The sequence below is a fragment of the Microcaecilia unicolor genome, chromosome 2 (assembly GCF_901765095.1).
Source record: "Microcaecilia unicolor chromosome 2, aMicUni1.1, whole genome shotgun sequence".
Classification (NCBI taxonomy): Eukaryota; Metazoa; Chordata; class Amphibia; order Gymnophiona; family Siphonopidae; genus Microcaecilia; species Microcaecilia unicolor.
The window spans coordinates 619,304,050-619,320,507 of NC_044032.1; the positions used below are offsets into that span (position 1 = coordinate 619,304,050).

Genomic DNA, 16,458 nt, shown 5'->3' on the forward strand with positions numbered 1-16,458 from the left:
GAAGAGGTGGGCTTTGAGTAAGGATTTGAAGATGGGCAGGGAGGGGGCCTGGTGTATGGGCTTTATCTGATTTATCATCATTGCGCAATTGATCACGACAAAACAGCCAGGTCACATCCTGATGAGCTGCAACACACTGTTTGTAAACTAAGTATTTCTCTGTCTTGCTCTTAAGAATTGTGGTTTTCATTTTTTTGTTTGTTTGATAAGTTGGTGTGTCCTTCAGATGAGTATTTTCATCCCATTGTCAGGCTGGTAGATGATAAAAAAAAAAAAAAACAGCCACACCTCACAAGAAAGTGACTGCAACACAAATCCATGGATACCATGTACACCGTCTTGGCAGTAAATGCACTTAACTAAAGAAACTGGACATAGTTCTCTGGAATAAGTCCTCTCTTTCCATTTAGTGTTCCTTCCAGCCATCCTGGCTCTCTTGATTCTTGCACTGCAAATTAAGAGAGAATAAGTACATAAGTATTGCCATATTGGGACAGACCAAACGTCCATCAAGCCCAGCATCCTGTTTCCAACATTGGTCAATCCAGGTTACCAGTACCTGGCAAGATCCTAAAAAGACAGTACAAAAAAATTTTATCATGGAATATTTGTTTCTCATTTCCACCTTTCCCCATTACAGGGGCATAACCAGACCTCGGTGGGAGGGGGGTCCAGAGCCCAGGTTGGGGGGGGGGCACATTTAGCCCGCCTCCCCCAGCTGCCGCCCCTTCCTCACCACTTTTGACCCGCCGCCGCTGACCCTTCCCCGCCGCCAGGTACCTTTGCTGGCGGGGTCCCCAACCCCCTGCCAGCCTTAGTCTTCTTCAGTGCCGGTCTCTGGCGTGTTCACTGATCTGTGCTGTGAGTCCTGACTGATGACCCCCACCAGCAAAGGTACCTGGTGGCAGCAGGGGCGGGTCAGCAGCGGGAAGGAGGGGGGTCAAAAGCGGTGGGGGAGGGTCAAAAGTGGAGGGGGCCAGGGCTAAATCTTTGGGGGCCCATGCCCCATCTAGCTACGCCCCTGCCCCATTGAAATGCAAACCATACAATGCATTACAATTGTTTTCACAAGGATTTTATTTATTTATTTGTTACATTTGTACCCTGCGCTTTCCCACTCATGGCAGGCTCAATGCGGCTTACATGGGGCAATGGAGGGTTAAGTGACTTGGCCAGAGTCACAAGGAGCTGCCTGTGCCTGAAGTGGGAATCAAACTCAGTTCCTCAGGACCAAAGTCCACTACCCTAACCACTAGGCCACTCCTCCACTGAACGGTCAAGGAAAGATACTGTGAGCACTTAAGGATGCAAACAAATTCTAGAAATACATGAACTCAGATGCAAAAAATGCTTTGATGTCCCCATGCATACCCCCACCCTCCCACTCTGTCAGACTGTCAAAGTAATGCTTTGATGTTTCTCTCATATATACTATCTGCTACCACATTTGCTTATTTCCGATCTGAGGAAGAAGGGCAACCTTCGAAAGCTAATCAAGTAATGTATTAAGTTATGTCCAATAAAAAAGGTATCATCTTATTTTCTTTTCCATGTTTTATTTTGTTTGATTTCTATTGATAACCTTTAAGAGTGGACTAACACGGCTACCACACCTCTCTACTAGAGGATGTGGTAACTGCGGTTAGCGTATCTGGGTTTAAAAAAAGGTTTGGGCATGCTCCTGGAGGAAAAGTCCATCTATTGAGATGCACATGAGGAAGTCGCTGCTTACCCTGGGATTGGTTGCCACTATTTGGGTTTCTGCCAGGTATTTGTCACCTGCATTGGCCACTGTTAGAACAGGATACTGGACTGGATGGACCATTGGTCTGACCCAGTATGGCTATTTTTATGTTCTTATGGTATTTACATTCAATCCTCTTCAAATAGGATAAGGGTCCTCAAATCCAGTCCTAGAGGTCTACAACCCAGCTGGGTTTTCAGGATTTCCATAATGAATATGTATGAGATCTATTTGCATTCATTACTTCCACTGCATGCAGACCTCATACATGCTCACAATGGAAATCCTGCAAAGCACGCTGAGTTGTGGACTGAATTTGAGGACCCCTGACATAGGATATGAAGTACTAAGCTTTTTTTTTCTCAGACACGGAAAGGGTGAAGTCTGGGGAACAATACTCACTCCCAACTTAAGAAGCCACACTTAGGAGAAGATAAAGAGGAGGTTATGCTGTCACTGCAACGCACAGGATGGAAGGAGATGGCGGCTGTGCTGACCTCACCATACAGGTGGGTGGATTACAGGCTGGCCTGGGAAGAAGGGGACAGCACTGGAGGGCAGAGAGAAAAGGGCATGTGATGGGAATGTGATGGGTTGGTAGGAGGCAGGAGCAGGGGCGTGGCCAGACACCCACATTTGGGTGGGCCTGGACCCAAGATGGGTGGGCAGAAGAACTCCGCCCTGTCCCACAAGTAATTTGGTCTCACTTGCTTGCCTTCATGCCATATGGTCTCTCAAACATCCCCCCTACCCCGCATACCTTTTAAATAGCAGATTTTCACCGGCAGCGAGCAGCAGCTAATATACACTGCTCATGTTGGCCCCACAGTCTTTTCCCTCTGATGCAACTTCCTGTTTCCGCATAGGTGGGAATACATCAGAGGGAAGGCTGGTATGCAGGAGGGACAGTTGTTGGGAGTTTTCGGCTGATGGGACTTGGGGATCCCTGCCAGACACATCATAGGTGTGCTGCTACTGGGTGGACCTGAGCCCAAAGTGGGTGGGCCTAGGCCTATCCAGGCCCACCCTTGGCTACACCACTGGGCAGGAGGAGCGCACTGGAGTCACATCTAGGAAGGGGGAAAGAGTTCAAGAGTGCATGTGGGTGAGAAATTGAATGAGTAGAGTGGAGTGAAAGAGTGCCCCTTCTACTGGCCTACGCCAATCTCTGCGAGACTTAACTTAAAGAAGTTCTATATATATATCTTTTTGAATTTTGGCTACCCCAGGCAATTTCTTTGGGATCTTAAGTATTTTTTGGAGGAAAGGAAGCTCCCTCCTGTGCCAATCTGACTTCCCTATCCTTTTCGCTTCCCCCAGATTATGCAGTCACACATTGCCTATGGCTTCAGTGATTCAGATCTCTAATGAATCATATTACCATGAAATCAAACCTTAGAAATACTGGCCTATATTCGGCTCCCCGGGAGGCAGGCCAGGTAAGTGCTGCGATCAGCGCTGAGCCCGGCTAGGCAATGCCAGGCCATTTCCAGTGACTAGCAATGAATATCCATTTTTTGGGGCCAACTTAAACTTAACCAGCCAAGTTCATATTCAGTGCTGGCCGGTTACGTTTACAGTGGTCAAAGATAGGACTGCTATTTCGGCGGTCCAATTCGGCTGCTAAACTTAGTCAACAAAGCACTGAGTATTCGCAGTTAGTCGGTTATATTGCGTGATGTAGCCGGTTAGCCACTATGCGCTAAGGGCCAGATTCTATATAAGGGGACTACAAAATCCGCGCAGTAAACATGTCCGCCTAAGAGTATTCTATAAGTGGCGCCTAGATTTAGGCACAGAATATAGAATACTCTTAGTTGATATCCCAGCGCCTAAAACGATACACCTCTATTTACGTCAATCCCTGCGCATAGATTTACACTCACTGGGCTATATTCTATAAATACGCGTGTAAATTTTGAACCGCCATTTCCCAGCCCACAGCCACGCCCTTCTGAACTGAGCACTTTAGAATTTAGGCACAGCTCATGACAGAATACGCTTACCAAGTTGTGTGCGTAAATTCTAATTATTACCAATTAGTGCGTATTATTGCTTGTTAAGTGCTGTTATCAACGTTGATTAGCTTGTTAAAGCCAATTAAGATACATTCGTTATTACAGAATATGCCTGGATTTTGGCGCAGATCTCTAGGCATGCTATATAGCTAAATAGCTGGCTAAGTGCTATTCAACCTGTCAGGAGCCGTTCCTGGTCGGTTAAATAGTGTACAAAACATACTATGCATCCAGTTTCTCCTTTCTGGGTAGTCAGCTTTGGAATGCTCTCCCAAGACCAATCCAAGCTATTAATAACTATTAACCTTTCAGGAAAATGTTAAAGTCCTATTTTTTCAAGCAAGTTTACCCTAATGGACCAGCTTAATTCCACCAGATCACCTACGATACTCCTGCTAAGACGTTGACGCTTACTCTGACCCCAATGTTATACTCAATCCCTCATCTTCTTCCCTCCATCCTTTACCATTTCCCTCCCATTCTCCTTCCCTTTCACCTATCATATCCTTGTCTACCTTCCCTATTCTAGTTCATTACGTTCTTTTCACATGTCCTTTGTAATGCCTTTCATAATGTAAGTAGTTATGATCATCACAATTTATAATACTGTTCCTACATTTCCTTGTTTTTACTGTATTCTTGACCATGAAAGATGCTTTCTTTTACTATGTAAGCCGCACTGGACCTGCTGTATGTGGGAAAGAGGCGGGTGCAAATGTAATAAATAAATTAAATAAATATCGGCCAGATAGTATCTGCTTTTAATCATAATATTTATGGATGGCCCACACAACTTTTGTACTATTTAAAAAATGTGATGGCAAAAAGGCAGGGAAGCGTCACATATAGTTTCCAGATCTCAGGTTATTGCTGGGTCATGCTGCACCTAAGCAAGGAATAGTTAGAATATTAGAGTACTTACCATCTTCGAAAACTGCTCCAACTTGAAAAGATAATTCAGAGCTATGTTCTGCCTCGCAAGGGTAGACTGCCTTCGCCTTCCGGTTACCAGCACTGAAAAGGGAGCAGGGATTTAGTGTGTACGTCACTAGCCAACCGTCCCTCTAGATTTACATGCCAATAGATAATTAACAGATCAGGCGGCGCACGAGCAATTCAAACCAAATATCACTTTTCTTGTGGAAGTTCAGCTGCAGAGGGTCCTTCATTTTCTTTATGATTTCAATAAACTACAAAATTGTTCAAGTACCAGCCCAGATCAGTTTACAATATAGTTAAGTACCTAAGGCAATGGGAGATATCAGTGACTTGTCCAAAGAGACCGGTGTGTCAGAAGTAGGATTCATGCCTTAGTAACATAGTAGATGACGGCAGAAAAAGACCTGCACGGTCCATCCAGTCTGCCCAACAAGATAAACTCATAAGTGCTACTTTTTGTATTTGTACCTTGATTTGTATCTGTCATTTTCAGGGCACAGACCGTATAAGTCTGCCCAGCACTATCCTCACCTCCCAACCACTAGCCCCGCCTCCCACCACCGGCTCTGCCACCTAATCTCAGCTAAGCTTCTGAGGATCCATTCCCTCGGAACAGGATTCCTTTATGTTTATCCCATGCATGTTTGAATTCCGTTACCATTTTCCTCTCCACCAACTCCCGCGGGAGAGCATTCCAAGTAAATGAAGGCAGATAAAGACCTGCACAGTTTACCCAACAAGGCGGCCTGAGTTGTACCTGCCGTCTGTACAGGTTACACTCCACTATGCCCTGTTTAAAGTGCTAAGGTTATTTTTTGTTTTGATTTCATCTTTATCCCAAGTTCTTGAATTCTGTCACTGTTTTGGTCCACACCATCTTCTCAGTGGAGGAGTAGCCTAAATGCTTAGTGCAGTGGGCTGAGAACCAGGGAAATTGGGTTTGATTTCCACTGCAACTCCTTGTGATCTTGGGCAAGTTACTTAACCCTCTTTTGCCCCAGTTACAAAACTTAGATTGCGAGCCCACTGGGACAGAAAAAGTACCTGCATATAATACACTGTGTTTCAAAAAAAAAAGTTATAAAAAGCTTGTTTTTCTTCAAAACTCTGTCAAAACGACCTATTTCAATAAAATGTGGGATATATCCTGAATACATTTGAAATAAGCCAGTCACCTCATCTAAATGATGCTACTACCATCACATAACGATTATCATCACGATACGTGCAGACACCAGGGGCATAGCCAGACCTCAGTGAGAGGGGGTCCAGAGCCCAAGGTGGGGGGGCATGCACATCCTGCACGTTAACATGCAGGACGTGCATGCAGGACGTCAGTCAGGACTCACAGCACAGATCAGCGAACACGCCAGAGACCGGTGCTGAAGAAAACTAAGGCTGGCGGGGGTTGGGGAGGGTCTGAAGCGGCAGGAGGGGGGTCTGCAGCGGTGGGGGGGGGGGGTCAAAAGTAGAGGGGGCCAAGGCTAAATCTGTGGGGGCCCATGCCCTCGTGGCCCCACCTAGCTACGCCCCTGGCAGACACCATTTTGCTTCAAACATAAAGAGTTACCATGGTTTTCAGACATCTTTACAACCTGATTTGGGGAGTTTTGCCTTGAGTATTGGTGTATCCCAGACCTTAAGAGGTTATTCTGTGTTGTGGACCAGTTGTGTAAGACCAGATCTCCAAAAGGATCACCTGAGATTATTAGCAGATACTTTTCAAACCAAGATTGTGATAGTAACATAGTAACATAGTAGATGATGGCAGAAAAAGACCTGCATGGTCCATCCGGTCTGCCCAAGACAAACTCATATGTGTATACCTTACCTTGAATTGAATTTGTACCTGTCCTTTTCAGGGCACAGACCATATAAGTCTGCCCAGCAGTATTTCCCGCCTCCCAACCACCAGTCCCGCCTCCCATCACCGGCTCTGGTACAGACCGTATAAGTCTGCCCTCCCCTATCCTAGCCTCCCAACCACCAACCCCTCTTCCCCCCACCTGCTCCGCCACCCAATTTCAGCTAAGCTTCTGAGGATCCATTCCTTCTGCACAGGATTCCTCTATGCATATCCCATGCATGTTTGAACTCCGATACCGTTTTCATCTCCACCACCTCCCAGGCTGTGCTTCTATTCAACCTTTTTTGTTGGATACAGCCATACCAGGAGACCGTATCTGGAGTGAATTCCAATTATAGGATTTTAAGATTTTTTTTTTCATGTTGTTAAACAAATTTATGAAATCTCATTGTGCCTTACATGCTTGCCCTATTATAGACGAACCTATTAAGAATGCCCCCCCTCTTTTTTGTTTTAAAGAATGGCTCTTCTCAGTGCTGTCAGATTGTTCGATTAGAGGCAACTTCCCAAACTGTTTAGGATATATTCTGCTCACCCCCCCCCCCCCATCTTAAAGGGTGCTTCCTTGGATGTGAGTGCACTGACTAGTTATTGAGCTACTGCCAAAATTTTAGTAAACATTTTGGAGGGGGGGGGGTTGAGGATTTTAGAGCATAGATCAAACATCAGAAGAATGGCTAGTAAAGAACCGCTTGTAGAGCACTGCATAGAGAAACAACACAAATTTGAGGATATGGAATGTTTTGCTATAGATAAAGTGAATAAATTGAACAGAGGTGGCGATCGAAAGCTATCATTACAAAGAAGGGAAGCTAAGTGGATCTTTGACATCAATACAATTGAACCTTATGGACTGAATAGTTCAATTGATTGGCACAGTTTCTATTAAATCATTAAACTACAAATTTAATCAGATACTCCAGGTGTTAATTCTTTAAGAATGCACTTAATGATTCTATTTAAACCATTTTGAATCGTTGAGCACTTTCTTTACAAGTGTGTGTACATATGGATTGCGGTGTTATGTGCATCATTTACGTCTTTCTTTTGAAATTTCTGACTACATTTTCTATATTTCTAGACCCTCAGCATTGCTATCAGCACTCTGTTCCTGAGGAAGCCTTTTGCCGGGGTGAAACGGTGGCCCCCGTCGAACATTTAAAAGATAGTGCTGGACTCTAAGTGCCGATTTTCTAATGATTACGCTGAGAGGATTATTTTTCACTTTCATTATTAGAAGTAAATATTAAGACTTTAAAAAGCAAAAAATCATAAAAATATATAAAAAAATGTAAAAATAAATTTTCTCTTTGGAGTTTTTCATGCCCAATGATAGAAACTGAATGCCTTATAGTCTCAAAGATCCCTCCCAAACATTCCCGAAAAACTGTCTCACCAAGGTCTTTACTCCAAATCGAAGCTAGCCCCTCCATATGAGGGGCGGGTCTATTATCTACTATGAGATGATGCCACTGTGGTAGATGATTTGAGGAGGCCTGCAGTGCTAGAAAAATCCTGTCCAGTGTAGTAAAGCATACTGGCGATCCTGCTAACCTCGCCACCGAGTTATAATAGTCTCATACTTGTAAAAATTGAAAGAATTGTGTGTTTGGGAGAGGACACGCTCGCTTGATTGCATTGAAAGTGGGAAATTTAGATCCCCCGATCTCCGACAATTGTCCCAAATATTGGACACCCCCTTGCTGCCAAAGCCGGAAGGAACTTTGTTCCTCCCCCGCCGGAAAGTCCGGATTGTTAATGAGGGATAGAAAGGGGTTAGCCCGTCCAGCCCCCCCCAATTACACTTCTCCACCATCTCCACGCTTTTCCCGCTTTCACAAATGGATTCCTCCCCACTCTGTGCCTTCAGCCGCCAACCAACACCGAAAATACATCAGTGGGTGCACACCAACTCTGCCAAAAGCAAGGCAAGGCAAATCTAGCTGTCATGGTATAACACTCATGAAAGAGAAGATCTGCCAGCAAGTGGAGAACTCAAACGCTCCACAGTAAAAACAATAATGTACAAAAAGTGGGAGTACGACCAAGGGTACCAGAAACAGGAAGATGTTCTTAATTTTTTGCTCTGCTTTTTTGAAATCTGCACTTTTAAATGGTCATTTGTTCTTTTTATTAATATGTATGTGCACCTTGTATTATTTCACTTTTATTGTTTAAATTTATGTGTGCATATACATTCATTATTGTTTACTGTTCTTATTTATATAGGACATGTATGGGCTTTTTGCACTGCATTATTATTTTATAAATCTATACATAGTGTATATTTTTTCACGATAAGTTTATTATATGCATGTATTTTATTTTATTTTTAATTACTATTATTATTTTTATATCATCTTATAAAATTGCCACACATATATCTTTAAAGTTTATAAGTTTATATAATTTACAATATTTATTGCTTTAAACTTTTTTGTAGATATTAATTTTTTCTGTTCTTTTATCATATATATCATATATAAATGTACTTTTTATAGACTCCTGTTGCAGGCCTGACGGCCGAAACACGACGTTGTGTCGGGTTTTCAAACCTTCAATAAAGTTTTTTATTTAAGAACATCTTCCAGTTTCTGGTATCCTTGGTCGTACTCCCACTTTTTGTACATAACACTCATGAATCCATCGCAGCAAAGAGGCTACATTATAGGACCGCAAATCCGGGAGTCGCAGTCCTCCTTTGGCTCTAGTATGGGTAAGTTTAGTAAAGGCAATACAGGGCCGCTTGGAGTGCCATAGAAAGGAACTAATAGTGCTCCGATACAGCCCTTCCTCTCTCTGCGATACCCAAAATGGCAGCATCTGGAGCGGATATAATATTTTTGGAAGAAGTATCATTTTCAGCAGGGCCACTCGGCTCAGGATACTCACTGGGAGATCATTCCATCACGTGCATAATCGACACATCACCTCTACCTTCTCAATGATGTTCTTCCTATACATCCATTCATAGTCTGCAGTCAAATAGACCCCCAGATATTTGATCCCTGTTCGCGCCCACCCCAGTGGAAAGTTCGCCAGAGAGGTACTTTTACAAGGAGAAGTGACAGACAAGGCCACTGATTTCCCGAAATTAATACAAAGTCCCGTGATTTCCCCAAACTCCCAAATGAGCCTCATAACAACCGGTAGCATGGTGGTTGCATTGTTAAGGAGTAATAGCGTATCATCAGCATACAGATTCACCCGATATTCAACGTCCCCTACTCGAATACCCTCCAGTCCCTCCTCCTGCCTAATCCGGGCAGCCAATGGTTCCAGAGACAACACAAATAGCAGGGGGGGAAGAGGGCACCCTTGTCTAGTGCCCCGGCCCAGCAAGATAGGATCCACAAGGGCATCATTGATAATAAGTTGGGCTGTGGGATTGCTATACAATACCTTTACCCAGTCCAAAAAGGCTCCTGAAATACCAAAACGCTGAAGCACCCAGAATAAATACTGCCACAGTACCTTATCAAAGACCTTTTCAGCATCCAGGCTAGCCAAAATAGCATCCCCAGGTCGCCTCGCCCCTTCCCATAACACTCTGCAAACTTTCAGAACATTGGCTGATGCAAATCTGCCAGCTACAAACCCCACTTGATCAGGATGCACAAGAAGGGGGAGTAGTGCTCCTAGCCTCTCTGCCAGAACACCAGCCAGAATCTTAAGATCTTGGTTTATCAGAGATATAGGGCGATACGACCCTACCAATTCAGGGAGCACGAGCCGGAGCAGTTGGGGCCGCCATGTCAATGACAACCATAAGTCAAGGGAGCGTCTCACACAGCTTGTCCACAAAGGCTTTAAGATCTAGCGGGTTGATAAAAAACAGGGTCTTATTGTCATGATTCACCCGGACCCTGGCCGGGTACAGAATAGCAAAACGGACTCCCTTGGCAAATAAGACCTTGCAATGCTGGCCCATATGATGTCATTGCTCCGATACACATGCTGAGTAGTCCTGGAACAACAGAACTTGCTCTTCTTTATATTCCACCGTGCGTTTTATCCGATACTAGTAAAAAAGGCCCGTTTCTGACACAAATGAAACGGGCGCTAGCAAGGTTTTCCTCAGAGTGTGTATGTTTGAGAGAGTGTGTGTGAGAGTGACTGTGAGAGAGAGAGAGAGTGAATGTGCGAGTTTGTGTGTAGAGAGAGAGTGAGACTGGGTGCGAGTGTGTATGTGAGCATGAGAGTGTGTGCCAGGGCCGCCCCCCTCCCTCCCAGTTCCAGGGTCCCCCCTCCCTCCCACCCTCTGAGTTCCAGGGTCGTCCCCCCCTCCGAGTTCCAGGGTTGTAGTCCCCCTCCCTCCCTCTGAGTTCCAGGGTCGTCTCCTCCCTCCCTGCCTCCGAGTTCGAGGGTCGTCTCCTCCCTCCCTCCCTGCCTCCGAGTTTCAAGGTCCCCTACTTCCCCTGCATTCATCCATATGCAGGCAACGTCCTCTGTGCCCTGCCCCCTCCATCCATCCATGTGCAGCATCTCTCCCCTGCCCCCTCCACCTCCCTCCGAGTTCCAGGCCCCCCTCCCCCCTCCGAGTTCCAGTATCCCCCTCCCTCCCTCCCATTTCCAGGGTCCCCCCTCCCTCTGTCCCTTCCTCCCAGTTCCAGGGTACCATTAGAATGTTTGAGGAGAACGTTGGAGGAGAACGTTGGAGGAGTGATGTCAGCAGGTGGTTACGATCCCAGTGAGACACACTGGAATGTTGGAGGAGCAAATTATTATATTAGATGCTTGCATCAGTTTCTCCTTCTCAGCATAATTCAGCACTCGTGCCAACACTGACCGCTGTTCTCCTTCTCTAGCCACCCCAACGCGGTGCACCCGTTCAATTTGCAGGGGGCCAAGAGGCAGTGTAACATTTAGATGATTCGGGAGCCATGTCTCAACAAAGTCCCGCAGCTCTTTCTCTTGAACCGACTCAGGTAAACCAATTATCCTTACATTGTCGCGCCAGCTCCTATTCTCAAGGTCGTCTGTAATTGCATTAATTTGTTGCGCTAACGTTTCCACCGCCACCACCCTGCCCTCCATGGCCTCTGAGCGATCTTCCTGTCATCCGATGTGGTCTTCCGCTTATTGAAGGCACGTTGCCTGCCGCTCTAGATTTTCCTTAATATCGTTCACTGAGGCCTGTAGCTTACTTTTTCTAATGGTTTGGGTCCCAGTCTCTGGTTTCTGCTTTCCTCCGTCTTCTCTCAATTCTCTTGCTAGGATTTCCTTTCTATTTGTTATTTTTCTCTCTCCTTCTTTTCCTTTCAGCTTTCTTCAATTTGTCTGCTTCTCTGTCCAAATTTAGGGGTCCTTTTACTAAGGTGTGCTGAAAAATGGGCTGTGCTAGTGTAGGTACGTGTTTTGGGCACGCGCAGATCCATTTTTCAGTGTGCCCGTAAAAAAGGCCTTTTGAAAATCTTTGCCGAAAATGGACGTGCGGCAAAATAAAAATTGACATGCATCCATTTTGGGTCTGAGACCTTACCGCAACCCACTGACTTAACGGTAAGGTTTTACACGTAAACAATGTGGTAATTGCCTACGCGCATAGAATGATGATTACCGCCCAGTTTCTGCCACGCGCCGGAAAATAAAAATTATTTTCCGGCACGCATAAAAAACAAAATTAACGTCCGGGCCATGCAGTAGCCAGGCGGTAACCTCAAATTGATGCATGTTGGGTGTGCATAGGCACCTATACAGCTTAGTAAAAGGGCCCCCTTCATTCTTACTATCTAGTCTTCAATTTCCCTCTTGTTTTTTATTTTACTGTTTCCCTGCAGTTTTCCATCTCTTTCACTTAGCTCTCCTATTCCACTTCCCCTTTTTCTTCAGTCTTTCACTGTCCGCCCTCTTTCTTTCCACCCCTTCCATCCATCCACCCTTCCAGCATTTGCCCTCTTTTTCTCCTCTTCCCATCCCCTTTCCATCATTATCCCCCTCCTGTCTTTTCCCCAATATCTGCCCTCTTTCTTTCCTCTCTTCCATCCAGTATTTGCCCTCTATCTCCCCGTGTCTTCTCTGTCCATCCCCTTCCATCAGTATCTCCCTCCTTTCTATCTCTCCCCCTTCCATCCAGTGACTGCCCGTGCTCTTCCTCTCTCCCCTTGCCATCCGTCTCCCCTTTCTCTTCCTCCTTCCATCATTATCTCCCTCCTCTCTGTCTCTCCGCCCCAACATCTGCCCTCTTTCTCTCCCCTTTTCTATCAGCATTTGCTCTCTTTGCCTCCCCCCTTCCATCCAGCATCTCCCGTCTCTCCCCTTCCATCAGTATCTCTCTCCTCTGTCTCTCCCCTTTTCATCCAGTGTCTCCCCTCTCTCTCTCTCCTCCCATTAGCTTCTCCTCCATCTCTCCCCCATTCTTATACAGCATCTGCACCCTCTCCTCTCCATTCAGCATCTCCCCTCTCTCTTACCCCCTTCCATCATGATCTCTATCCTCTGTCTCTTCCCCTCCAATATCTGCCCTCTTTGTCTCCCCCTTCTATACAGCATCTGTCACCTCTCTCTCCCTTTCCATCACTCCCCCCCCCCCACCCACCCAACAGACATCCCAGCCACTGCTGCTGCTTCATCTCCTCCAAACGAGCAGCAGCAGTGGCAAAAGAACATCCATCACTCTTGCAGCTGTCGTCTCTACCACCGAAATGGAAGGCGACGTCGTAGGGGTGGGATCAACAGTTGCGTCTATAGAGTCTGTGTCCCCACAAGAGTGAGGGATTCTGTTTTGCTACTGCTGCTCATTTGAATAAGAAGCAGCAGTGGTGAGGGTCATGGTGAGTGGGAGATTAGGGAATGCTGACTTTGCTGTGTGGCAGTCCTGAACTGCTGTGCTGGAGTTTGAAAAGAGGTACGTGGCTTATAGGGAACAGTGGACAGAGGGTGCGTAATCAATGTGCACGCTGTGTATGGCTACACCACTGGTTGCGGTCTCTGTAGTAATTTGCTGTGGAGCAATATCGAAAAACCTGGAACATCTGAATGCACTGGGAATTGACAAAATCACCATCTGTCAACTACAGAAGGCTGAGCTGCTTGGAACTGCCTACATCCTGTGCCAATATCTTTGAATATCCTAGGTTCTTGGAAAGGACTCAATATTTAGAGTGCCAAACCCAGCCACGAGCATGTGACAGACTGTGAGAAGTCAAAATAATAATACGTTTTACTAATGAATTCTATCCAGGTTTCCCATATTCAAAAGTTCTAAGGGACCTGTTTAATAAGCCATGGTGTAGGCGCACTAACATTTTAGCACACGCTCAAAATTAGCCCACACTAATGATAGAGACACTCATTATATTCCTATGAGTGTCTAGTGTTAGCGCAAGCTAAAACGTTTGCAAGCCTACAGCGCGGCTTAGTAAACAGGACCCTAAGAGGGGCATTTTCGAAAGAGACGTCCAAGTTTTGATGAGGACATCCTCGCAAAACGTCCTGATCCAGGGGTGGGGAAACCCGTATTTTCAAAACAAGATGGATGTCCATCTTTCATTTCGATAATACGGTCAGGGATGTCCAAATCCTGAAATTTGGTCGTCCCTAGATTTGTTTGTCCCTAGACTCGGCCATTTCTGATTTTCGGCGATAATCGAAACCAAGGACATCCATGTCAGAAAAAACCAAATGCAAGCCATTTGGTCTTGGAAGGAGCCAGCATTTGTAGTGCACTGGTCCCCCTGACATGTCAGGCACCCTAGGGGGCACTGCTCCAAGGTACATAGCTCCCTTACCTTGTGTGCTGAGCCCCCCAAAACCCACTACCCACAACTGTACAACACTACCATAGCCCTTACGGGTGAAGGGGACATCTAGATATGGGTACAGTGGGTTTCTGGCGGGTTTTGGAGGGCTTGCTGTTTCCTCCACAAACGTAACAGGTGGGGGGATGGGCCCTGGGTCCGCCTGCCTGAAGTGTACTGCACCCAATAAAACTACTCCAGGGGCCTGCATACTGCTGTGATGGAGCTGAGTATGACATCTGAGGCTGGCAATCAATATTTTAAAAGATATTTTTTGAGGGTGGGAGGGGGTTATTGATCACTGGCGGAGTAAGGGGAAGTCATCCCCGATTCTCTCCGATGGACATCTGGTCATTTCGGGCACCTTTTTGTTCCTTGGTCGTAAGAAAAACACGACCAGGTAAAGTCGTCCAAGTGTTCGTCAGGGACGTCATTGTTTCTTTCGATTATGGGTCGAGGACGTCCAAGTGTTAGGCACGGCCAAGTCCCGCCTTTGCTACGCCTCCGATATGCCCCCTTGAACTTTGGCCATCCCTGCGACGGAAAGCAGTTGGGGACGTCCAAAATCGGCTTTCGATTATACCGATTTGGACGACCCTGTGAGAAGGACGTCCATTTTCCGATTTATGTCGAAAGATGGGCGTCCTTCTCTTTTGAAAATGAGCCCATAAGTCTAAGAAAGTTATTTTGTTAATAGGAGCTAACCCGATTTACATAGCTTAAAAATTTATAACACAAGCTCGATGTTAAATAACACCTATACTAGCTGATGTTAATATTAGCATTCACAGCATGCTATCAAAATGCTCATCCACTCTAAGACTACCTTTCTTTGCAGGGTCTCCCACTGAACCACCTTTCTCTGACTGACTGACTGACTGACTTATTTCCTTCAGTGTCTCTATGACCATATAAGCCTTCTTCACAAGTTACTGCACTGGCTCCTCAATTGCTATCATAGATAGTTCAAGCTTCTTTTATTCACTTACATATTTAACTCCTCATCACCTCTCCTCTCCACCTATACCCTTGCTGGTGACTTCTGGTCATCAGGCAAGTCTCTCTTATTTGTGCCCTTCTCTTCTACTGTTAACTCGCGTATTCCTGGAATAGATATCTTGAATCAGTAGATTATACTCCCTCCCAAGCAACATTCAAATCCAGCATAAAAAGTCACCTTTTTGGGGTTACTTTTAAATCTTAATAGAGTTTCCTGTTTACCATGTATGTTTGTGTTGTCCTGACTGTAAAGCTCTCTTATATGTATCTGTACAGTGCTGGGTATGTCTAGTAGCATTTTAAAAGTGGTAAAATGCAATAATTGTTAATCGGTATTTCCTCTATTACACATGATATTTCTTTTTCTACTGCAAAACCATTTTTACAGAATTATACAATATTAAATATATTTTAAAAATTATATAATGAATGTAAACTAATATTGAATGTACTAAAAATAATTTCATAATGAGTGCATTTAACTATCCACAACTTCCTCTGCTGTTTATATTATTTAAAACTTTTATTTGGTCAGGCTGCTGAGGATTTGCTGACTGCATCTACACAGCATGAAGGGGAAACGTTTGCAGAGGGATCTGGGCTACTGCATCGTCTGTAAGAGTCGTAAGTACATAAGTATTGCCATACTGGGACAGACTGAAGGTCCATCAAGCCCAGCATCCAGTTTCCAAAAGTGGCCAATCCAGGTCACAAGTATCTGGCAAGATCCCAAAACAGTACATATGCTGCTTATTCTAGAAACAAGCAATGGATTTTCCCCAAGTCCATTTAATAATGGTCTAAGGATTTTTCCTTTAAGAAGCCAGCCAAACCTTTTTTAAACCCCGCTAAGCTAACTGCTTTTACTACATTCTCTGGCAACAAATTCCAGACTTTCATTACACGTTGAGTGAAGAAATATTTTCTCCGATTCATTTTAAATGTACTACTTTCTAGCTTCATTGTGTGCCCCCTAGACCTAGTATTTTTCTCCTAGTATCTTTCTCCCCTTTACAGATTTCTCTGTTCACAGTCATTGGAAAGATCTCATACCATACTAAACAACATTCTCAGCCATGACGCACATACCTAAACATTATACAAAATGTTACTATGCAGCAAGATGTCATCTATAGGACACAACATATTTGT

The 16,458-nt window shown here is 45.0% G+C and overlaps 1 protein-coding gene across 1 annotated transcript in view; it reads right to left on the minus strand.

Moving 5' to 3' along the window:
- The window catches only part of ARHGAP10 (Rho GTPase activating protein 10), a 503,009-nt gene continuing 486,551 nt past the window's right edge, over nucleotides 1–16,458 (minus strand). The window contains exons 22-23 of the mRNA XM_030191662.1: nucleotides 4,685–4,776; nucleotides 1–448 (exon numbers count right to left, since the gene is read on the minus strand). Coding sequence (XP_030047522.1) covers nucleotides 360–448; nucleotides 4,685–4,776 — 181 coding nt within the window. The 3' untranslated portion in view covers nucleotides 1–359. The remainder of the gene's footprint in view (nucleotides 449–4,684; nucleotides 4,777–16,458) is intronic.